Genomic DNA, 25547 nt, shown 5'->3' with positions numbered 1-25547 from the left:
GAATTTTACTTATCCTTAAGTTATTGTTTTTACTTTTTAAAACATTTGATTTGAAAAGCAGTTTTATCCATATCTTTTATGATTTTTGAAACCTGATATATTTAAATGTATTTATTCTTTCTCTTTTTAAATTTTTTTTAATAAATATATTTTATTTATGAATTTCTGACAGCTTTGGGTCTTTGTTGCCATGCGTGGGCTTTCTCTAGTTGCAGCGAGCTGGGGTTACTCTTCATTGCAGTGCCTGGGCTTCTCATTGTGGTGGCTTCTAGTTGTAGAGCACAGGCTCTAGGCACTCGGGCTTCAGTAGTCGTGGCATGTGGGCTCAGTAGTTGTGGCTTGTGGCCTCTAGAGCGCAGGCTCAGTAGTTGTGGCGCACAGGCTTATTTGCTCCGTGGCATGTGGGATCTTCCCAGACCAGGGCTCGAACCCATGTCCCCTGCATTGGCAGGCGGATTCTTAACCACTGCACCACCAGGGAAGTCCCTATTATATGAGAATTTTAAAATTGTATTTATTAATGCACTTAAAAATAATAAACTCATTACCTATTAACAAATAAAAAAATTTTGTGAAAAATAATTTTTATAAGACAAAAAAATTTAATAAGAGTGGCTTGCTTTTTTTTTTGTTTTTAACATTTTTGCAAAATCTCTTTAAATTGTGGCTTAATAGAAAATAGCTGTATTTTCATATCTGTTTCTACACTCTACCTGTTGTGATACAACACATCATATAGCTTTTGTAAAACTCCACTGAGCTCTCATGAAAGAATGGGAGCAAAAAAGACACAAATAGCAGCTTAGTATTATGAAGGTCAATTTTTGTACACATCCCCCACCAGCCCAAAGGGTCTCAGAAACCTTACGAATATGCTAACCATACTCTGAGAACTGCTAGTCTAGTTAATAATGTTATTTCTCTCTCCTCTAAACTGTTGCAGTGTTATCTTTTGGCCTCCCATTATCTATTTAGTGAGCTTCAGTTTCATTTATCATAAATTATTTGTTATTAATATCCTTTTTTCTTTAAGTTGTACAACTATTTTTTTTTTTTTTTTTTTTTTTGCGTTACGCGGGCCTCTCACTGTTGTGGCCTCTCCGGTTGCGGAGCACACGCTCCGGACGCGCAGGCTCAGCGGCCATGGCTCACGGGCCCAGCCACTCCACGGCATGTGGGATCCTCCCAGCCCGGGGCACAAACCCGTGTCCCCCGCATCTGCAGGCGGACTCCCAACCACTGCGCCACCAGGGAAGCTCACAACTATTTTTATATATCAAAAGAGAAAAAAACAAAAAATAGTTTTTCTCATTTTGATGGCTAGATACACTAGTTTAGTCCTTAAACATTGAGCCAGAAAAAAGAATTTTTTTAACTAAATTTTTATGCCCAAGTTTGTTGTGTTTCAAACTAATATTTTGCCCTAATAATCTTCAGCCTTTCACAAATTATTGAATTAAAAGGAGATTGAAAGAATTTGAGGCAACCACATAAAATGCAGTTAAAAAAAAAAGATGTAAATAAAGAAATTAGCAGGAAAAATAATTGTAGTTAAATAAAAGATGAAGCCAAGTTAAACAGTTTCCTCTAAATGTGCATAAAGTCTGAACAATTATTGAAGGTGGGTAACAAGTTGTTCTGTGAAGTTCCTGGCAGAAAATCAAGTAGAGAAGCAATCATCTAAAAAATTTCATATTGTCCATCAATTTTTAAAAATAAAAATGAATATATTGTCTAAGAAAAATTTTAAATATGAAGGGCCCTTTTAATTATATACCCAGTGGTTTTCAAGTAACAAACACAGTGGTGTAATAAGAATAGTAACTTCTCTTTCCTGGGAAGCTATAACTGCCACTGAAGGAAGGGGGGTACTTTTCATTAGCATATAACTGTTACTGCTTTTATAGAACCTTAGTTGACTTAAAAGCACTATTTTTGTGAAGCTTTTAAAAAGCAACAAAGAAGTTGAAAAGTGTTAAGGAGTAACTGCTTACAGTAAGTTTTTATTTACTGCAGTGGCGCATAATGGTTACTTACCTCTAGGAAGTAGCATGAGCAGAAAGAAGATCACAGAATTTAAAAAAGCAAAAAATTATATAGTGGTAAGGTTTTCTTTCACAAAAACAGAATATGTGAAATAACATCCCACACCTAGTAGTCCACTCAAGGTAGGTAATTTTAAGTGTTTGAATGAGTTTTCCTTTTCAAACTATTGTATTTCAGAGGAATTACGTTAAAACATTCATAGGTGATATATCGTTTTTCACCAGGTGTACCAACCTGAATAAAAATTACATGGTTTTACATGATCTTTTTTTTAAATGGCTTTATTGAGACATAATTCATATGCCATACAGTTCATCCATTTAAAGTGTATAATTCATTATTAGCTTTTCATATATTTAGACTTGTGCATACCTCACCACAGTCAGTTTTAGAATATTTCTATTACCCCTTAGCCATCATCCTCTAATTTCCTCATCCACCCCCAGTCCTAGGCAATCACTAATTTGCTTGCTTTCTCTATAGATTTTCCAATTCTGGACATTTCAAAAAACAGGGAATCATATAATACATGGTCCTTTGTGACAAGCTTCTGTCAACATAGCATAATATTTTTAAGGTTCATCTATATTGTACCTATGTCATTACTTCATTTCTGCAGAATCGAATTTTGAAAGTAGAAAGAACAGGGAAAAGAAGAAAAATCTGCAGTCTGATAGTAGTGTTAAAGTTGAAATTACTAATACAGAAATGATAAGCATGATTTTTATTCTCTAAATTTGAAGAGTTCTAAATGTCTCTGTGAAAGAGCTCATTATTTCAAACTGTTATAAAACCAGCTATGATAAATGAACAAGAACATGTTCTTAGAATCTGCAACAGAGGAAATACTTAGCATATTATTGGATTACACTTATTTTTATTTTTCTAGTCCCCAAAGTAAAGAACGTTAATTATTGCTCATAAGAGATGAAAATATCAGATGTGCTTAAATTTACTAATTTGAACTCCGTTATGCATATTGAAATGCAAACACATTTTAACTTACCAAGAGTTTAATGTATGTCAGATAAAGAGTCCAAACAGTTATAGGTTAGAAAACTACAGACACAGCTCAACCTCTGCTTTAGCTGTACTCTTTTAAAACTTACATTATAAGTGCTTGCCAAGTACAGATGTTAATTTCTCAAAACTATGATACTAGTTATAATTTTAGGAGCTTTTTTGTCAAGTTCAAATTTAAAATATATTTTAAATTATGCAGAAATGATTATAAAAGAATGTTTCTCAGTAATAGAAAATCATGAGTCTTTAAATTTTTTCAAAGGCATGACCAAGGTCAAAGTGGGTAAAGAAGATTCATCGTCCACAGAATTTGTAGAAAAACGAAGAGCAGCTCTTGAAAGGTAATTCTAATCAGCTGTGTTTTATTACAATAATGGTTTTACTTTAGTAATATAAGTCTAATTCCATTCAATGGCACAAGTATATTTTAAGTATTAAAATTCTCAAAGTACCACTTGATTACTCTTATTAAGTGCTATAAGCTTTTATTAAGAAAATTGATTCATTCAGAAACACAGTACTGTATACTTGTTCCATTTTTATTCTCATTAGTAGTCTAACAAAGTAATACCTATTTTCATCTGAATTATTTCCTTTGAATTATTACTTGGTGATACTGAAATGTTATTAAATACAATGAAAAATTAGGTTTGTGCTCCCTCCTTCAATTCTTTATAATTGATTTTGACTTGAGTGTACAGAAGTATTAGTCATTGCTCGAGTTGACTGTATAGTTAAAGGCTGATAGATATATATGCTGTGCCTTGCTTTAGCCGTCTTGACCTGACACATTTCCTATGGCTTTGAAGACTTGTGTTCATTGTGGCCGACTAAATGGGAAATGGATGGGAGGAATCCCACTCCCAGAATCTTAACATTTCTTCCTTGCTATGCTGAAAATGTGAGAAAACAAGTTCAAAACTATCTTAAAGCCCAATTTATTGTACATAAGTTGGTAATTACCTGGACTTAATACATTTTCTAATTTCATAGTTTTTGTTTGTTATTTTAATTGAATTTGCTTATTTGTTCTCTGTCTTATTTTCTCTCTTGGCTTAAAATTAGTGGTTGGGGGCTTCCCTGGTGGCGCAGTGGTTGAGAGTCCGCCTGCCGATGCAGGGGACACGGGTTCGTGCCCCGGTCGGGGAAGATCCCACATGCCGCGGAGCGGCTGGGCCCGTGAGCCATGGCCGCTGAGCCTGTGCGTCCGGAGCCTGTGCTCCGCGACGGGAGAGGCCACAACAGTGAGAGGCCCGCGTACCACAAAAAAAAAAAAAAAAAAAAAAATTAGTGGTTGGCATAGATAGGACAGACTTTAAGAAATAGTATATATATCTATAGGGTGCAAATTATTTTGTAAAACTGTTTGAGACAGTGTATTTCTGGGTTTTAGTAATAAATTGTTTCAATTTTAAGAAAATACCACAGTAAAGTCAGGTTTGAACAATTTGCAATAAGAAAAGCTAGTGTGAAGCTTAAAATCTTAAAGACTTAAAAGATAAGATTATGTCTATGAGACTCAGCAGTTACTCAGGAGAAGGATTTAAATTGCATCGAAAGAAGTTTAATTTAGGCATTAAAATTGATTCTCTTGTGAAAGAGGTCATAGAATGAGTGTTTTTAAGAGTAAAGGTAGATAATGTGCTGCCTTGATTTTGCTTAGTCCTTCCTGAAAATATAACCATGACCTTTTGAGAAGCCTTTCCAGTCCTATTTTTCTGTGAGTAAATTTGAAATATTTTGGATGGCATTCTTGATAAGGAACTTAATGAAGATATATTGTACCAAGGGCATATAATTTGATTCTACATTCACCTTTCTTTTAACTTGAATGTATTGCATAGTACTTAAACCATATCTTCATTCACTGTGTAACACTGAGGAGAGTTTTAAGGAAATATTGAAGCTTGACCTAGTGCATATGTGAAGATAGTTTCTTACTGATAAATGTTACTTGTTAAATACTACCTTAGTGGAATTTGCAGTAGTGGGGGGCGGGGAAGGAAACAGTGTACTGTGAGTTCATTTTGCATTAGAAAAGATAACTAAAGAAAATATAAGTGTAAAGATACAGAAGCAAAGGAACTGGAATGATTTTTCTCAAGTGATTTTTCTGTGGCATTTCTTAAAATTTAAACATTAGAATAGGCATATTTGTGGATATATAACCTAGTTGTATCTGGCGGGTCAAGGAAGTAGTTCTTTGTTCACACTCTGGTATTCATTTACATATTTATTTGTTTGTATAACTTAGAGAATCCAGATAACTATCTTGAACAAAAGGATAAACATCTGGTATTGAAATATGGGAAGAGAAAGGGAGTGGTTAAGAACCTAAGTAATTTCCCTGTGCCGCACTCAGTAAAGTAAGCAGAAATTACTTCTAAGTATCCCGAAGATCACTCACTTGATTCTCTTGAGAGTGCTTCATATCTTACCTACAAGCATAGTGAATTTATTTTATAGTAAGGATACTCTTCTGTAAGTATAAACTAAAAAATGTAAAGTAGCATTATACAGTGTGTAGGGTTTTAGAATCCTTTCTCTGTTGAAGCCTGCACTCCATTACACACTACACAGTATCTGTGAGGCCTTGGACAAGTTATTTAACTTAAATTCATTGTTCCTTTTCTCTAAAAGGTAAGTGTATCATAACAAGCACCTGAAAACCCAACTGGCAAAGCCTAAACAGTTAGTGTCGGTTGATTAATCCGTTCGTTCATATCAGGAAGTGTGGAGGTAGGCAGATGTTTAGTTAGTATTATCAAATCCATCAGGAAATCCTATTGCTTCCTTCTGATATCTGGACAACCATTTTTTCACCCGTCCACTACTAGTCCAAATGTCTGAATTAACTGCGGTAGACTCCTCATTGGTCTCCTTGTTTCCATCCTTGTACCTCTACTCTTTTTTCTAATATAGCAGCCAGGGCCATCCTTTTAAAACATGAATCAGATCATCTTCCCACTCCTATTCGTCCACCCACCCAGTTTCAGTCAATAAAAGCCAGAGTCCTTATAATGACCTATAAATTCTTACATGACTTGCACTGCTCACTCTGTTACCTACTTGATCTCCTATCACTGTTACCTACTTGATCTTCTGTCCTCCTTGATCACTTTGCTCTAGGCCACACTCACCTTTTTGCTGCTCCTCAAAGATCCCAGGCATCTTCCCACCTTAGGGTTCTACCCCCTACCCTGTCCCCACTGCCTAGAAAGCTTTTGTTCCCAGGTATCTGCGTACCTAATTCCCTTACCTCTTTCAAATTCAAACATTCAGATGTCACCTTGCCAGTGAAGCCTATTTTGATTATTGGTTTCATTCTGACCTATTCTGTTTACATTGCCATCAACCACACCTTACACCCTTGATCCCATTTACTTGTCCTTTCTCCACTTGTCCTTTCATTTTTCCACAGCATTTGCCACCTTATCACATACTACATAATTTTTATGTTTATGATTTATTGTCTGTCTTCTGTTAACTAAAATTAAAGCTCCAGGGACTTCCCTGGTGGTCCAGTGGTAAAGAATCTGCCTTATAATGCAGGGGACGTGGGTTCAGTCCCTGGTCAGGGAACTGAGGTCCCACACGCCACAGGGCAACTAAGCCCACGTGCCACAACTACTGAGCTCATGTGCCTCAACTAGAGAGAGCCCACGTGCCACAAACTACAGAGCCCACGCGCTCTGGAACCCACAAGCCACAACTACCGAGCCCACGTGCCCTGCAGCCTGCGCGCCACAACTAGAGAGAAGCCCATGCGCCGCAACAAAGGATCCCGCATGCCTCACCGAAGAACCTGCATGCTGCAACTAAGACCCGAAGCAGCCAAAAATAAATTAAATAAATAAATAAGTAGTAAATAAATCACTTAAAAAATAAATTAATTAAATTAAACCTCCACTAGAGAAGGAATCTTGTTCTCTTTTGTTCACTGGTACATTCTGAGTACTCAGAACAGTAACTGATGTGTAGTAAATGCTCAATAAATGTTGAATGAACAAATGAATGTCATCAAAGACCCAGGCTCTTTCTACCTGTCTATTCTCTCATTCTTAGCACACATGTCTGAGTCTTAAGCGAGAGAAATATCTTTAACTCTGTTCCTCTCAAGCATTTTGTATAACCTGCTTTATTTTGTTTTGGTAAGTAGGAATTTGAAAGCCCTAAGTGATTCTAAATGTACCAATAACTTTTCCTTAGCACAAATCTCAGGAACAACTACTGACCACCTCTTGTTGAATCTGATACTTATCTTTCATCAGTTCCATTGCATCTTCCACTTCTGTCTTCCTTCAGTGTTTCTGCTTCTCTCCATACCTCTTTTCATGTATTTTTCTTACATTCTTTTCCTTTTTGTTTTGTATCCTTCCTTTATATATCTACAACCCTCTCTGACCTTAATTCTGAATTGATGACTATTTACAAATAGTCATCAATTTAAAATCCATTTTATGTTTCTTAATTTTAACATTATGTAAGTTTAATACCTTTTTTTTAATGGTTCATTGCTCTTTATTTTCATGTAACCCTTAAGAAGAAAAGTTTTACCATCTCTTTTTCTAGAATATCATTTTCCAAAATGGATTCCTCAGATTGCTAGTATGTGGTAGGGTGAAAAAAGGAAATCTGTTGTCAGTTGAGGTTTATAAATGTAGGGTGTAACAAAGTTAAACCAGGTTTTTTTCCTGCAGTACTTCTCACAGCATTTAATATGCTGCTGTTCATTATAAGTGTTAAAGAAAGGAATATGTATGTAATACATTTCAAACTTTCTTGATTGTAGAACCAGTCCTTTTCATGGAATATTGTATGAGACTAGTATTCTGCAGAACTCACTTTAAAAAGCTATTTTAGAATATAAATAGTATTAGGTATTTCCATTTAGGTTGAAATATTAGAATATTTCTTAAAGGTTTGGGTACTAGATGTTTTGTCTTCCTGCTTGTTCATTTTACGAACATCTGAGTGCTTGCTATTTATCAGCTGTTGTGTGCACTCAGATGAACAACTTACGCAAACTGCTTTAAGCAGTACACAGTCTAAGTAACTAAATAACTCACCTAGAGTAGTACTGGAGAACTTCAGTGTTAAAATTGTAAAATTCCAGTGGGAAAATACCAACATTTCTTAAACTTACAGGATTAGTGTTCCTACTGCATCTCTTTTTTACCTTTATAAAGTAAGCTGCAAATACTTTTTAAAACCACAGTGTAGATTGCATTGTACATATCTATTAAATGCTCTGTTTCTGTTATAATGACTTCTTATGTGGGCTATTGACTTAAAGTGAAGTTTAATATGGTGTGTATTTTATTTAAATATACAAAAACAGAAGTTAACATTTAAGCAGCGATTAGTCATTTTAACCATTATATATAGTGTTTGACTTTAGAAAAGATTATCACTTTTTTTAGAAACTATTTAGGCATACTTTATAATCTTGTAAAGAGATAGAAGTCATCACTGACTACATTTATGCTGCAGAAATAAAGGTATATTAACTGTTAGGCAAAATATTATAATTGAAATATTACTGCATGTTATTAATCTGGGGAAAGAGCAATTTTTTAAAAATGGGATTAGATAAGTAATCAATGATCATCAAATAGTGAACCTTTTTTTTTAATGAAAGATTGGTAATTTATTATGAATGTCAGGGCTGTACCTTTTCTAGTAACGGAAAATTACTAAAGTTAGGCTAATAGTGATTTAATAATGATGTTTCTCTTTCCTTTTTATTTTATGTGGTATCATATAAGGAAGACATTTATCAAAAATAGCATCTTAAAAATAAAAATATTGAAGAAAATTTAGTCCTTCTCAAATAAGGACCAAAACTTACTTGATAATTAAAATCCGCTGCCAAGGAAAAAGAAGTTGGTAGGCTGTTCTCCATTTTGGTAATGATGACAATTAAAAAAAAAAAAAGTTTGACTGGACTATATAGTAATATATAGTATATATAATATATACTATATATATAGTATATATACTAGAATATATATAGTAATAACTGGAAACATACTGACCCACCGAAAGATAGCATTATTTGATAAACTTACCTTTATACCCTTTTATAACTCTAATACTTCGCAGTGAGAAGTTTGGTAAGTTATTTAACCTCTCCCCATTCCTACCCCCACCCCCACCATGTCTCTTTTTACATAATTATGAATTTTCAAAAGATGAACAAAAAGCTTTTTAATCATTAAATTACTATAAGATTATACATAATTAGAGTGAAGGCAAACTGATATGATAGGAGGCAAACAGGACATCTTTTTTTTATTTTTTAATTTTTATTTTGTTGAAATAAGATTTAAAATAAGATGGTACTGATAAATAAAGGAGCATTTTATTCTTAAATCTAGGTATCTTCAAAGAACAGTAAAGCATCCGACTTTACTACAGGATCCTGATTTAAGGCAGTTCTTGGAAAGTTCAGAGGTATTATTTCTACTTTAAATTTTTATATGTAAATGTTCTCATTTATGATTATCAGTGTAATAATTTGTATAAGAATAGGTGTTCAGTAAACAGTTGCATTAATAGATGGAATAAAGCAAAGATTTTTTTTTTGCTTAGTGCTTTAATTAGCTTTAATTACTTTAAATTACTAGCAAAATATCTTTTTTGCATTGATAATTGTAGGATGATCATTCCCTTTCTTGAAAAATTAAAACCAGATTTAAAAGAATGGCTTATAAATCGTCTAATTCTGAATGCCCTAAGTTGTTGCTTAGGCATTGTGTTGAAATAAGTATATTCAGACCTCATTTTAGAGATAGTTGAATAATGTGTGTTGGTGTGTCTACATTCTAATAGTCTTATTACGGTTTTGAAGTGCAAATTTATGATGGGAAAGAGCTTTAATTATAACCATGCTGCTCTTTATATTTGGCACATTTTATCCTCTAATTGTTACCGTTTGAGATTTGTTTTTAAATTTACTTGAACCCCAGAATTGTTAAAAAATTCAAAATCACACAGTCCTAACTAAGCATAAGGAGATTTTTCTCAAGACTTTCTTCTTTTTTCCTTGTAAACAGTTTATTTCGGCTAGCAAACAGGTGGCCAGTGTTAAAGTGCTTGGCAATTTCTTAATATATTTTGACAAACAGAGTGTTGTTCCATCTAAATGTAAACGTGCAGAAGAAAAACAAATGGAAAGTCTATTTTTTAAGTTTTCCTTTGAGAAGTAGTGTATTTGAGAAATTAGATCTCACTATTGAAATGTATGAGAGTGAAGAAAATACAACCTCCTTTTTTTCTTTTTTCTTTTTTCTTTTTTCTTTTTTGGAGCTGTGTGTGGGGGCAGTCCCTTCTGTGGCCAGTTAAACCTCCAGGCTTTTAACCGGTTTGTTTGCCCTTATTTGTCATTCAATTCCAGCTGCCTAGAGCAGTTAATACACAGGCTCTGAGTGGAGCCGGAATATTGAGGATGGTGAACAAGGCTGCCGACGCTGTCAACAAAATGACAATCAAGATGAATGAATCGGATGCTGTAAGAGCTGATTTTTTGACTTGAATAATGAGATGAATTAATGAGCCCAACAATTGCATTTTAAAGCTGTACAAGTAGAAAATAGGATATTAATTTGCTTATTGAGTTTAGTTCTCAGCACATCAGTTGACCACCATGGTTATACATGGTTAATTTGTTGCTTTAAAACAAGGTATGTAGCTTGCTATTTATTGGTAACCTAATTTACAGTGGTTTGTTCTGGCTAAATTAGCTCCATTTTTCATTTTTTTCTTAGTGGTTCGAAGAAAAGCAGCAGCAATTTGAAAATCTGGATCAGCAACTTAGGAAACTTCATGCCAGTGTTGAAGCCTTGGTCTGTCATAGAAAAGGTTTGTTTGTCTTGTTATTTATATGTTTAACGCTGTAAGTTAATTCAGATATTTTATTTAAATTTTATTAAAAATGAACGTTTTAAAGAGGATGTTTTCTGTTTCAACTTTGTTATTTAATGTTTTCTGTTCCATTTTATGTAACTTCTAGTTTAGAAGGAGAAAAATCTTGAACTTGTAAAAGTATATTTTGAATTTTGGATTAAAACTGATTGATTAACTCTTTGTTAAACATATTTAATGAATGAATGAAGATGTCTTATTGGTAACTTATATAATTAAGGAATGAAATTCAAAAATGAATGATGAAATTTTTCTTTAAAATGTTAGTTTTGTACCTATATTTCATAGAGAACTCTGGAGTATTTTCTTCATTTTTCAAACACCACATTTAAAAACCTGGAGGGGGTGTTAAAAATTCATAGAAAATTTTAGTTGTAATTTTTTTATTCCATGGTGAGGTTTTTGGTTTTATTTTTGAAGAATACATGGCTTTTACGATCATCTCTCTAAAACACCTAATAAATAATTTAGTATGTGCCATTCCCAGCAATACATTGCAAAAAAATAATTACAGAAAATCTACTGGTACATTTATTATTGAAAGTAACTTATAGCAGGTTTTGCTATTTGTATTCTTTCTCTTAGGGAACATTTTATGGTTCTTTAAGAGAACTCTACGTAATGCAGAGCAACAGAGCAATCCAAACAATATAATTGTTAGTCCTTGACATCTGTTTTTCTTTATTTGATGTATCTGAAATAATCACATTGAAAAATCTTTACAGAAATTCTTAATATTTCACTATGCATTGTTGTTGCACACAAAGAAGAAAAGAATAAGATTTATGTGAATTGCATGTACAATTTTACTTTGCTTTCCTCCTGTGAGCTAAATAATACTCTTATCAAAAATTGTAGACATTATTTTCAATAATAAATGTTTAAAGGCCAAATAATGTAGTATAAATCAATTGTGAGTGTTCCCAGTGCTTTCCATATGAAAAATATACTTTTTGTCTTTTTTAGGACTAGACAGAGAAACAGTGAGCACTTTAGGGGAGAAAGGGAAGGGAGATTATTATATTATTAAACATAGTTCATCCCCTAGGAATATAGGCAGTGGTTCTTTTAAATTTTCAGTAGTGCTCTGAGCAGTTAACATTTATATGCCCAAGGCATTTTAATGACTGATTGTTGCATGTTAATTATTTTGAAATATTTGAGCAGTTTGTGAATAGATAAAATTTAGAATGACAGTAAAAAATCAATGCAATATTGAAAAATTTCACTAGTGAACACTAAAAGTGCATACTTTTTTATTTCAGAACTTTCAGCCAACACAGCTGCCTTTGCTAAAAGTGCTGCCATGTTAGGTAATTCTGAAGATCATACTGCACTGTCTAGAGCTTTGTCTCAGCTTGCAGAGGTTGAGGAGAAGATAGACCAGTTACATCAAGAACAAGCTTTTGCTGACTTTTATATGTTTTCAGAACTACTTAGTGACTACATTCGTCTTATTGCTGCAGTGAAAGTAAGCCTTATTTTGTAATCTTCCTTGAATTCTTCATACTTCAGTGTTTTGCTTATAAGAAAAATATGGTATCCTATTAGGCATGCATTTAAGTGTGTAAATTACATACTAGTAAGTATAAAATGGCTTCAAGATGATTATTCATAGCTTAATATTCTCTTCCCCTCTGACTTAGTACAATAGACAGAACTGATGTTTTTAAGAGATCTAAGGATGCCAAATAAAATAAAACCATTACACACTTACTTATATATTTATATATAGAAGTTTGCAGCTAACTGATAGCATTTGTTTACTCCTTCTATCATAAGCTGAAACTACCCACTGGATTCTGTTGTCATAAGTAAAGTTATAATGAGAAGCAGGAAAAAACCAGAACTGATTATTGCACGAATATGTTTAATGGTGGCTTTGGCATGAATTTGGACTATAAGCAAACATTCTGTGTATATGTCACCATCTAATTATAGACAAGATGGGACTAGATTAGATAAAAAATTGTGTTATCTAGTGGTAATATTTAAGGATGAACAGTCTTTAAGTTTCTGAATGGTTAAGAAAGTAATCCCATTAACTAATGAAAATTAGTATTTTATAGATAACTCCAATATTCAGATAATGAAACTGAACTGACTGTTATTTTATGTTACATGTTTTGGAATATACTTTTTAAGATCTTATGGTGTCTTTGAATTACTGTTAGGAACGTTAGTTCTCATGGAGTCGGGGGGAACTGGAAGTTTACCTTGGATTCAAACATCTAGAAAGTTAAATTAGTATTTATAATCAGAACATTGATGCATTGCGTATTATAGACGATTCTGTTCTCAGGTTAATGATGACAGTTATTACTAGAGGGTTCTTAGCATTTCAGAGTGGTGCTTTCTTAGGTTTAGTTTGTCTACATTACCAATTTTGTTTGTGTTTATTCTTAGGTGTTACTCTTTCAGTTTTTATTGGAGTGTAGTTGATTTACAATGTTGTGTTAGTTTCAGGTGAACAGCAAAATGAATCCATTATACATGTACTTATATCCACTCTTTTCTTTTTTAGATTCGTTTCCCATATAGGCCAATACAGAGTATTGAGTAGAGTTCCCTGTACTATACAGCAGGTTCTTACTACTTATCTATTTTATATATAGTAGTGTGTATATGTCAGTCCCAATCTCCCAGATTATCCCTCCACTCCCTTATCCCCTGGTAACCGTAAGTTTGTTTGCTACATCCATTGACTCTACTGCTGTTTTGTAAATAAGTTCATTTGTACCCTTTTTTTTTAGATTCCACGTATAAGCGATATCATATGATATTTGTCTTTCTGTGTCTGACTTACTTCACTCAGAATGGCCATCTCTAGGTCCATCCATGTTGCTGCAAATGGCATTATTTTATGGCTGAGTAATATTCCACATCTTCTTTATCTATTCCTCTGTTGATGGACATTTATGTTGTTAGATGTTACTCTTTATATTCCTGGCAGTTAATTTTTCTTTTCACCTATTTAAATATATTAATATAGATAGTTATCAGTTTATTTTATATAGGCAACTTGTGATATACAGAAATTCAGTTTACAGATAATGGTTCCTGTTTCTCACCTGCTCTCACCTCATTCCAGAGCTCCCACTAGCATGAGAGCTATTATTAAAAAGTATAACACCTGGGCCTCCCTGGTGGCGCAGTGGTTGAGAGTCCGCCTGCCGATGCAGGGGATACGGGTTCGTGCCCCGGTCTGGGAGGATCCCATATGCCGCGGAGCGGCTGGGCCCGTGAGCCATGGCTGCTGAGCCTGCGCATCCGGAGCCTGTGCTCCGCAACGGGAGAGGCCACAACAGTGAGAGGCCCGCGTACCACAAAAAAAAAAAAAAAAAAAAAAAAAAAGTATAACACCTGCAAAAAACCTGTGGGTTCAAAAAGGGACACTAGGCAGTGTCTGTGAGAAGTAGTACCTGCTGAGAAGAGCTAACCTGGGACAAGACTCCCTGACAGGGTTGGCCTCCCTGTGTGTTGGATGCTCATCCCTCAAAAACAGCTTTTCTCATACTGCCTCTACCTTCTTACTGTTTTTTTACATTCCATGAAATTACAGTTATATTAATGTTTCCCAGAATGTTTTCTACATAACACTGACACCGAAAGGTGTGCCACAGTCAGCTGAGTTTTGGAGATAATGTATGCGGTATCCCTGTCTTGCAGATTCAGAGTGCATTTAAAAAGCTTAGGACTGTCTAGCAGTAAAAAAAGACATTTAACTTTATTTAATCCAGAGGCTTCCAAATTCATATGAACAGGAATTCTTTTCCACTTAATATATTTTTACATATATGCAACACACTTTGGGAGATACTGAATTAGTGATTCATTGACTAAAAGAAGAGTTAAAGAGCTATGGTCAAGTTATACCTTAAGATGAATTAAGCTCTTTCAGATTGATTTTCTACTGAAACCTAGCCCAGGTCAACTTCATAAAGGAGTTGAGAAATTATGGAGTAAGATGACAAGGCATTTTTTATGGTCTTTATTTTTTGTTTGTTTTTTATTTTTAAACTAATTCATTTGTATTTGAAAGAGTAATACATGCACAGAATAATTCTAACAGCCCTAAAAGGTAAAATTTCTTTTTACTAAAACCTCTAGTTTTTCTTCCCTTGGTGAAATTCTGTTAGATGTCTTTACAGAATTAGCTGTGCACATTTATGAAGCTAATTTTCTCTTTGTTTTTCTTTCCTTCTTTCTTTCTGTGTTTCTTTTTCTCAGCCCCCTTCTCCCTCCCTTCATCTCTTCCTTCCTTCTTCAAAAAGGCACATACTATATACACGATTCTTTGCCTGCTTTTTTTACCCACTCTATTTTAAAAAGGTCTCTTTATCAACTTACGTAAATATGTGTTGCATTCTTTTAAGCGGTTGTATCGTATTGCATCATTTAGTATATAGATGGACCTTGAATTATTTGATGAGTCCAATATTAAATATTATTGATAATAATTGATAATTATTGATAAATAATAAATAAATAAAGAATAAATAAATAATAAATATTGATAATAATTCTTTGGGCATAAAATTCCTAGAAGTAGAATTACTTGGCCAAAGGGTATATGAAGTTTAAATTTCAATAAACATTGCCATATTACTGTCTGAAGAGGTTATACCTCTTTATACTCCCACACCAATATATGTGTTGCTTCTTCTCCCACCCAATGATGATTTTTTGTGTGTGTGTGTAAATTTTAATTTCTTTAGTTATTGTGAATTTAAGCATCTTTACAAATGATAAGCCATTTGCATTTCTTTTTTCTATGAATTGTTTATGTTTATGCCCAGTTTTATTTTTTGTCTTACTGATTTCTAATACCTGTTTAATACTATTCAATACTTAGCTCTTTCTTTTATCCGTATTGAGAGTACTTTTTAAAATGATGGTAATTTTGAAACTAGGAGTACTTTGAGAATTAGAATTTAGGGCCAAAGTGTAGGGGTAATGAGAACATGAGAAATTGAGGCCTTAAAGAAAGTGATGAAGTTCATCCACTCAGAATACTGCCCAAGCCTGGCCCTGTAGCCAGGGAACTCCTGTTTCCCTCTTTTGTACAGGCTCTGACATCTGGGACTCTATATTTTGGGTAATACAGTTAGTTAGCTTACGTGTATTAAGTGGTAAACTCGTTAGATGCATTTTCATGTATTGGCCTTCTGTGAGCCACTAGAGTAGGGTCAGGGATTGAGGGTAATAGCTTTGAATGTTTTTAGCACTAGAATCTTCATAAGGAATTCTTACAGGGAATGCAGATTTATAAAATATATAAAATAATTTTTTTTAAAACCAGTAGATGGATTCCCCAAGGAGTTTAACATCTTCATCATTTGACTGTAAGTAATCAGCATCCTTTCAGGACTCCAGGAATCTAGGCAGCATACTTTCAGATTCACTGAATTAGAATATGGTATTAATTAAAATTGCAGCCTCAAATTTCCTGGTTGGCCAGGAAAACTGCTCCATAACTGCAACCTTGTCTAACCTAGATGAGCTTGCATACAATTACGTACCATAAATTAGCGGGGGCTGAGGGATGTCTAAAGTGAATCATCAGTGTAAATGTATCCCTCTTGTAGAAGAAACTGGTTGTACCAGAGTGGATTAGTATCTTGACATGCAGAGGCATACATTAAGTTATGATTTGATATTTTGGGATTGGCATATATACACTAATATGTATAAAATAGATAAATAATGAGACCCTGCTGTATAGCTCAGGGAACTCCACTTCTCTGTACAGTAGAGACTAGCACAACATTGTAAAACAGCTATACCCCAATGGGAAAGAAAAAAAGATAGCATTTTAGAAGATCAGGTATGGTTCTGATTCTTTTTTTCTTTTATATTCTGGTGTTACAAGGGTAGGAAACCAAATGAAGAAAAAGTTAATTCTTATGGAGTTAAGATTAATTTTTTTATCTAAAATAACCTGACTTTAGTAGCTTTGCCTTTACCATAGCTCCTATATCTGTACCACAGTGAACATGTGATTTCTGGAATATTATGAGATAATAAACCGGGCAGAGAACAAATTAGTTTAAGTTGGTGTATCACTGAAAAGGCCAGTTGATATATACTAAGAACTTAAGAAAATATTGAAATTAAAGGGCATTTCGGTTCGCTGTTGCACTGTATTGGTACATATTTTAAATAATCAAATTGTTATTGAACAGAGGAATTTATAAATGAAGAACTGATACGGCCGCGTTCCTTTAAAGGAAAACTAGGCCTAAAGTCTTAAATTACTTTTAAAATTTGTGTATGTGTAGCGGGTGAGGCACAGGGATTGTTTATTTGTTTTAAATGATAGTGACTTTTTGAATGTATTTGTGCTAGATGTATACTTTTGTGATTTTGGCCCAAATTAATTTAGCTGAAGCAAAATCAATTCATAATGAGAAATGTTTTAAGGAGAATGTAGTCTTTTAAACATAAAAAAAGCAAACAAAGAGAACAGTAAGACTACTGAGAGAAGAGAAATTATATGAGATGACAAATCTAGTAAAATGTATTTAAATGCCTATAGAGTGCGTTTAACTTACCAGTTTGCCTAGGATGTCTCTTGTCCTGGCTAATTAAAATGTGTACGGTCTTTAAGAACTCTGGATGTGGAGTTTTTAATATTCTTGCCCACATTTTCAAAATACGCTGTATGCTGTAAATACAGTCCAATTATGTTTTTTTCCTGTTAAGTTATTATTTACACTTCTGGTAGAAATCTAAGAGTTAATCAACTACATTTATATGTGTATGTTATCTAGAAGTAATCCATAATAGTACTTACTAATTATTAAACATCCCCTAGGTTAAGTCACCATGCATGCTATATACTTTTCATTTTATTCCTAGTCCACAAATCTAGATCTCATTTCACTCTTTTATATTTGGAAGAACTGTGGGTTATAGAAATTAAATGAATTTCCCCAAGATCATACAGTGACAAAACTAGTATTTGAATCCAAATTTGATTTGTTCCAAAGCCTACATCTTGAAAATACACTATCTATGTGCTTTCTTCTTCATCAGGTTCCTATAACAGCGTGTATTAATTTACTGTTTCTTGATCCAAAAGCTCTCTATTTGGAATAAATGAAAATAACTCTTTCACCCATGTTATTAATGCTTGCTTCATTTGTTCAATTAATAAATACTAAAAAAAAATGAATATATCCCCAACATCAAGCTAGAAAAGGGATTATTGTATTCCAGTCTGTCCATCAGTTTTTTTTAAATGAAATTTCTAATTACTGTCTTACATTCATATTTCATTTCTTTCCTCCATTCACTTGCTCTTGCTCTTGCTCTACCAGACTCCTTGAAAGAAGTCATGGAGTTGGTTGAATTGTTCTGTTATGGTCTTTTTGTCTATGTCTTCGTTTAATTCTGCATACTAGATACATACATCCATTTGCTCTTTTTATCTTGTATAGGACTATCTCTCCCCCCACCCCCCGCATTTTGTTATATCTTTACATTGTTTTGCCTTTTCTTTTATTTGCTATTGGTAATCTCTTCCACCACATTTTTACTTTACTTTGTTATCTTATGGCTTTTAACATTTCCTATTTTTAATTTTTTGGCATATTTCCAACACTTAAATCTGCTTTTGATATTTTAGTAGGAAAACTTTCAAATGTAAATATGACATCAGCATTTTCCTATTAAATCTTTCTTCAAAGCATAAAACTCTGTTAGAAATCTTATTATAAGCCACATTTTAAACCCTAAATGTGGGACTTCCCTGGTTGTCCATTGGTTAAGACTCTGCACTCCCAGTGCAGGGGGCATGGGTTTGATCCCCCTTGTCTGGGAACTAAAAATAAGAAAAAAATCCTAAAGCCTAGTGAAATGGATTTTATATGTAGTTTTTTTTGTTGTTGTTTTTGTTTTTTTTGTGGTACGCGGGCCTCTCACTGTTGTGGCCTCTCCCATTGCGGAGCACAGGCTCCAGACGCGCAGGCTCAGCGGCCATGGCTCACGGGCCCAGCCACTCCGCGGCATGTGGAATCTTCCCGGACCGGGGCACAAACCCGTGTCCCCTGCATCGCCAGGCGGACTCTCAACCACTGCGCCACCAGGGAAGCCCTGTTTTTTGTTTTTTTATTCTGAGCTCTTATATTTCATCCAATTACCGGGTTTTTGTTTTTAAGCAAATGAATATGGACCTGTATTTTCTTCGATATTGGCATGTTTATTTTCAGTATCTCATTATATTAGAGTAGTGTATAAGTACTTGGTTTTATTGTTTTTAGTACTATAGCACTTCTAGTATTTTGAAAGTATTTCAGTGTTAATTCCCAGTAGTAATATTATGTCATTCACTTATAGGGTGTATTTGACCATCGAATGAAGTGCTGGCAGAAATGGGAAGATGCTCAAATTACTTTGCTCAAAAAACGTGAAACTGAAGCAAAAATGATGGTTGCTAACAAACCAGATAAAATACAGCAAGCTAAAAATGAAATAAGAGAGGTGATTAATACAAAATGCTTTATTTATCTCTTTACCCAAATTTTCCATGACTCATTCATATATGCATAATTTTTCATAAATTTTTTTCTGAACCATTCAACACTTAGCTATTTTTTCATAACTTATGAACTGTTTTATAATTACTTTAAAATTTTGATCATCATTAAAATCTCCAGATCCCTTTGTTACTTTCACATAATTATGGAATGGATAAAGAAGCATACAAGGAAAAGATTTAAATTAACCTTGAATTAATGATCACACATTTCTTTTGAGATGGTTAATTTGATTTCAGATTATTACTTATTTTGTGTCTAAAATTGGTTTTAGAGATAGACTTGTCCCACATGTAGCTGTCCAGGTGACATTGTCCCCCATATATATGTATTATATATGGTATTTTAGTAAATTTGTATAAGTTTATTATAATTTATACTTTTTTTGCCATGCTTCAATAAGGAAATTGAAGAGGTAGGACAACCTTTATATTACTTAAAGTAAATGTACCTGCTCTTTGAAGAGTATGTACCAGTGTTTTGGTTACATAGTGGGAAAATATAATTTCATTGCTTAAGTCTTCATTTATTTTATTTTAGCTGTTCCATTGGTCACTAATCACAACGTTCATTGTTTCTGTAGTGAATTTAATGTTTACCGATAGGTGTTCAGTAGACCATAATTGCACAATTTTTTTTAATCTGTACATTTCACCATTACAAAAATGTTTTTTAAATGTTTGTCATATAATTTTTCTAATTATTTCCATGGGCATATAAATTGTGATGAACATGTATTCTTGAAATTAGCCAGTATTATTGATATATTTTGAAATAATTTAAAGGTATATAAAGAAATGAGAAAATTACACTGTAACACTGCTAAATTATTTGATAGTGAATTTTATACTCAAAATCTTTTCATCTAAATTAAGGTGTGGAGACTGTAGTTCATTAAGCACTAGAATATCCTAATCATAAGTCTGACAGTAAAATATTAATGGAAATTAAGCTGATGTGCATTTCCACTACTGGAAAGTTACATACAAGTTTGAATGATGCCAAACTGGGCTTTGCCAATATTGAGCTTTCAGGATTTTTAGGCACTGCATTATAAATCAAATGAGTGGTCATGACAGCTAGTTCTATAAATTTTTCCCAGACAAGATTAAAAAATATGTACCTTTTTGTTTGTTTTTGTCAGTGGGAGGCAAAAGTGCAACAAGGAGAAAGAGATTTTGAACAGATCTCTAAAACAATTCGAAAAGAAGTGGGAAGATTTGAGGCAAGTATAATAATTTCACACTTTTCTTAACAACTTGGTCACATTTTGCCACAGTATCATGGTAAAATCAAATTTGGTTTTGTACTAATGGACCTTTTTTTTTCCATGTATTGTACTTTAACAGAAACAACGAGTGAAAGATTTTAAAACTGTTATTATCAAGTACTTAGAATCATTAGTACAAACACAACAACAGGTAAGGTAATTTTTTATGACTTAAAAACTTCTTCTAGAATTTGTTTTTGATATGCTTTTTTATTTTAAAGATGATAATCAATGAAATGAGCTTTACTTGAGAAGTAATAAATGGAGTAGAGAAAACCAAAGACAGCAAAGGAAGAATGGTAGTAAAAGTAATTGGAAATTCTCGGGTCCTTTTTGCCCCTACTGGTAACCTCTGGGAGAGATATACTTTTCCCAGTTTTAGACTATGAGAAACACTTTGGACTACTTTTCCCTTTTTCTCAGTCTTCCCAGTTTTACTTCCCTATTGATCATAGCTGTTTGAGTACATTCTTGTAGTAAGTTCTTCTTTTCCATACCAGATAGAACTTAAACTAAAAACTAAATTTTAAAGGTTTTTAAAAAAATATTGTTTTGATTTTTCCTTTAGTTTGTGTGGGTTTGGTGTTGATTGTATACCACAAGTGGCATTTGTCTCCTTAAATAGAGAAAACCATGGATTTTAATGTTACATTAAAGAAAAGTCTGTAACAAGATAATATCAGAGGTTTGTTCCTGTGTATTTTAATATAAACTTGAGTAATCAAATTATTTAATATCTTGAATAGAAGGATTTTTTCCTCCAGTTCTTTTTAAACTATATATCAATAGATTAAATTTTTATATTAGGTGATAACATTATATCTTCAAATTATATTTGTTTTTGATTTTAAATACTTAGTTCATAAAGTCAGATTCTTTAAATATAAAAAGAAATCGGGGGCTTCCCTGGTGAAGCAGTGGTTAAGAATCCGCCTGCCAATGGAAGGGGCATGGGTTCGAGCCCTGGTCCGGGAAGATCCCACATGCTGCAGGAGCAACTGGGCCTGTGCACCACAGCTGCTGAGCCTGCACTCTGGGGCCTGCGAGCCACAGCTGCTGAAGCCTGTGCACCTAGAGCCCGTGCTCCGCAACAAGAGAAACCACAGCAACGAGAGGCCCACGCACCGCAACAAAGAGTGGCCTCACTCGCAGCAACTGGAGACGGCCCGCGCACAGAGCAAAGACCCAGCACAGCCAAAAATAAAATAAATTTAAAAAAAATTTTTTTAATGAATAAATAAAGCAACTATCTGTAAAAATATATATATATGATGATATAAGCTTGTTTTTAAAGGAATTGTTTTAAACTTAGTGTTAGTTTATATGTCAGTCTATTCTGTTCTCTGGACTCTGGACTATCCAGGAAAGACTGGCAGCTAATTCCTTCCAGTCTCTTTTCCCATTCTTGCTTGGATATTTTCTTTTTTTTTTTTTTTTTTTTTTTTTGAGGTATGTGGGCCTCTCACTGCCGCGGCCTCTCCCATTGCGGAGCACAGGCTCCGGACGCGCAGGCTCAACGGCCATGGCTCACGGGCCCAGCCGCTCCGCGGCACGCGGGATCCTCCCGGACCGGAGCACGAACCCGCGTCCCCTGCATCGGCAGGCGGACTCTCAACCACTGCGCCACCAGGGAAGCCCCCTGGATATTTTCTTTTCTTCCTCCTTTTCTCATTGTTTTTGGCTAGCAATAACATAAAATGTGAATATCCTCTGAATTAGGAGATGTTATCACTTTATATTGGAAAAGCTCATTGCAGTTCTATTATTTAAGGTAATCTTATTTAACTTATACTAACAAACTGTTTCTATGTATACAATTCATAAATTAAAGAAATCTTAAGTTTTTCGGTATTTAAAAAAATTTTTTTCTTACATCAAAAACTAAAATTACCCAGGAGTAATTAATATTTTAAAATAATTTATATATGAATTATATTGACAGACTTAATATAAGGGAATTTAGATGATCACTTTAAGAACCAGACTTTAGTAAATGTTAATTATTGTTAGCTATTTGTATAGATTTTTTTTTAAATGCTTCACAGGATACATAAACGACAAAAGGATTATGAGAATGTCTTTTATTTTGTGTTATCATCCACAGCTGATAAAATACTGGGAGGCATTTCTACCTGAGGCCAAAGCCATTGCCTAGCAAGAAGATTATTCCTGTTAAGAAGATCTTGGATGCTTGTTCCAGTTATGCAGAATTCCATAGTGAAATCATCTAAAACCATCTAAATAAACCACTATATATTTTATGAATTACATGTGGTTTTTTATAAATATATATTCTGACATTTTATTACAAGCTGCATGTCCTGACCCTCTTTGAATTAAGTGGACTGTGGCATGATGTTCTGCAATACTTTGCTGAATTGAACACTATTGTGTCTTAAATACTTGCACTAAAAAGTGCACTGCAAGGCCAGAAAATTTTACAATATTTTTTTCTTTACAATATGTTCTGTAGTGTGTTCACCCTCTTTATGAAGTGAATTATCAGTGCACTGATTAATGTTCACTTATACATTCCTGTACGGAAATGATGATTTTGTGATTACAGTAATAAAATGATATTCCTTGTGAAGTATTAGTAACAGATTATTTGGGTATGTAAACATATTAGGGATCTTTTAAAAGCATTTTAATAGGAAGAAACTTTTTCTTTTAGATGTATATAGGTGATGCTATGATCACTGATTTTTTTAAATTCACAAAAAAACTGAACTCTTTCATTATTAAATGACTCAATGAAGGTTAATTAAGTTTTTTTATCTCTTGGTTCAACTTTGGGGAATGCTCTTGAGTGGGAGTAAATAATTGTCTTTGCTTGTTTTTATCCATTCCTATTATAAGTGCCCAACTTAAGAATTAGAAAAAAATAGATGTTTCTGTTACAGGTCCTGTGGATTTTGCTCATCTTCTATTATCTTCAAAGTCCAAGACTTCGCATATATTTAATTTATTCCTTGCTTTTCCTTTGTTTTTCGTTTTAAACTAAAAGTAGATCATCTGTGGTCATCATTGACAAAGAATAGTGCCATGCTAAAATGCCCTGTGATTTGATGAATAACCAAGGATAGTGCAAAGGAAATTTGAAGTAAAATGAAATTTGTCTTCGGCAGCCATCTCACCTATTTCTGTATCCTGTTTAGATGGCAATTATATAACCCTTAATGTTGATGAAAGTTTAGTTGTAACTGGGATCAGAGTTATTTTAATTTTTTAAAAGTATTCTTAAAGATGCCCCTTTTCTCAGGCTTAACAGAAGAGTAGGATGTTGTATGTGTAACTGCACACTGGATACAATTAATATATCAGTATCCTCAGGATATGTTTGCTTCCACTTCTTTTAGTTGAAATTTTAGGCCTCCTGTAGGTGTTGTTCATGTTTATGATCCTGGAACCCAGAAGAATGCCTTATACATAATAGGGAATAATAAAGACTTGATGAATTGAACAGGAAAAAAAAAATTCTGGGTGATGCAAAATAATGTTTGCTGTCTTAAGAAGAAGGAGAAATTGAAGCAGAAATAGTATAGTCTTTTGTTGTCGCTTCTCTTGGAGGTAACCTAGATACGTTTAAGAAATGAGTAATTCCTATTAATATGTATCAGATTCTATCTTGTCCTGTTAATACTGAGCAAAATATAGGCTTACTGGGAACAGTTTCACTACAATGACGGCCTAGTATTAAGTACATAGGTTACGTTTACCCATGGGATAATTTAGTTATTCAAGCTCAAATCGTCCATTATGCTGTGGTACATGTGTAATAACATTCAGTACCTCCAAATAAAATAATAAATATTATCAGACTTGATCAAGCTGAAGAGAGTAACAGACCTGAATCCATTCCAGATTTCATTCCCCTTAACAACCTTTACTAAAAGATAAAGAGGCTGTTGGAAATTTCAAGTAAATTATATGAACTTCTGATACCTATGAACATTTTAATAGGATTTACTTTCTTCAACACTACACCTATCTCCGCCCATCAACCTTCACATCTCTTATTCATCTTACTAAAATACTTTCACTCTAAATAAATAGAACAAAAGCATTAATAGTGCTGATAACGTAATCTTTTAGTTATAAAGGTCTGAATTTTAATTTTTTTTTCTTTAACCAGATAAAAGTTAAAGAAGGACTAAGGCAGCATAGTACAGTGGAACAAGCTGAACTTGGAGTCAACATACTTGTGTTCAGTCTTTTATCACTCAGTAGCTGTGTGACACATCTGTAAAACAAGAGTATAAAACTGAGTCCTGAAGTGCCTTTCTACTTTAAAATGTTGTTTAAAATATCAAACTTCGGTATAAATATTATTCTATTAGAGAATCAAATCCTAATCAAAACCACCTTCTATTAATAAAGTAAAGCAAGGCTAAAGCAAAATAAATGTGTGTAAAAATATGATTTCTAAAACGTAAAATAAGCTTTTATTGTATTTTTTGGTGAGGTATTTTCAACTCTCCATCTTGTTTTATACATGTATTTATACTAGTGTCAAAATACCATTGTTGCTATTCTTTAAGCCTTTTTATTATTCAGATATAGCAAAGTTTTACAAATTCCTTGTACAAATTGTTTCATAAGTGGTTTTTAAATATAAAATAAATAAACCTTAATAAATCAGGTTTCTTTAAAGGAAAGAAATCAGATGAGTAAAGAAGGAAGATGATTATATCCCTTTAAAAAATACTTCTTGATGTCTAAGGGAATTATAAAGACTCTTT

At 33.5% G+C, this 25547-nt stretch overlaps 1 protein-coding gene across 1 annotated transcript in view; it reads left to right on the top strand.

Moving 5' to 3' along the window:
* Positions 1-23395, top strand: part of SNX2 (sorting nexin 2) — a gene marked incomplete at its 5' end in the record, with an annotated part of 56536 nt that extends 33141 nt beyond the window's left edge. The window contains 9 exons of the mRNA XM_079703174.1: positions 3332-3410; positions 9450-9525; positions 10469-10582; positions 10839-10932; positions 12261-12466; positions 19336-19479; positions 20680-20760; positions 20885-20956; positions 22910-23395. Of these exons, the coding sequence (XP_079559300.1) occupies positions 3332-3410; positions 9450-9525; positions 10469-10582; positions 10839-10932; positions 12261-12466; positions 19336-19479; positions 20680-20760; positions 20885-20956; positions 22910-22960 (917 nt within the window). The 3' untranslated portion in view covers positions 22961-23395. The remainder of the gene's footprint in view (positions 1-3331; positions 3411-9449; positions 9526-10468; positions 10583-10838; positions 10933-12260; positions 12467-19335; positions 19480-20679; positions 20761-20884; positions 20957-22909) is intronic.
* Positions 23396-25547: the final 2152 nt, after the last annotated feature.

Source organism: Hyperoodon ampullatus (assembly GCF_949752795.1).
Source record: "Hyperoodon ampullatus genome assembly, chromosome: 4".
In the NCBI taxonomy this organism is placed as follows: domain Eukaryota; kingdom Metazoa; phylum Chordata; class Mammalia; order Artiodactyla; family Ziphiidae; genus Hyperoodon; species Hyperoodon ampullatus.
This window is presented reverse-complemented; position numbering and strand designations above follow the sequence as displayed.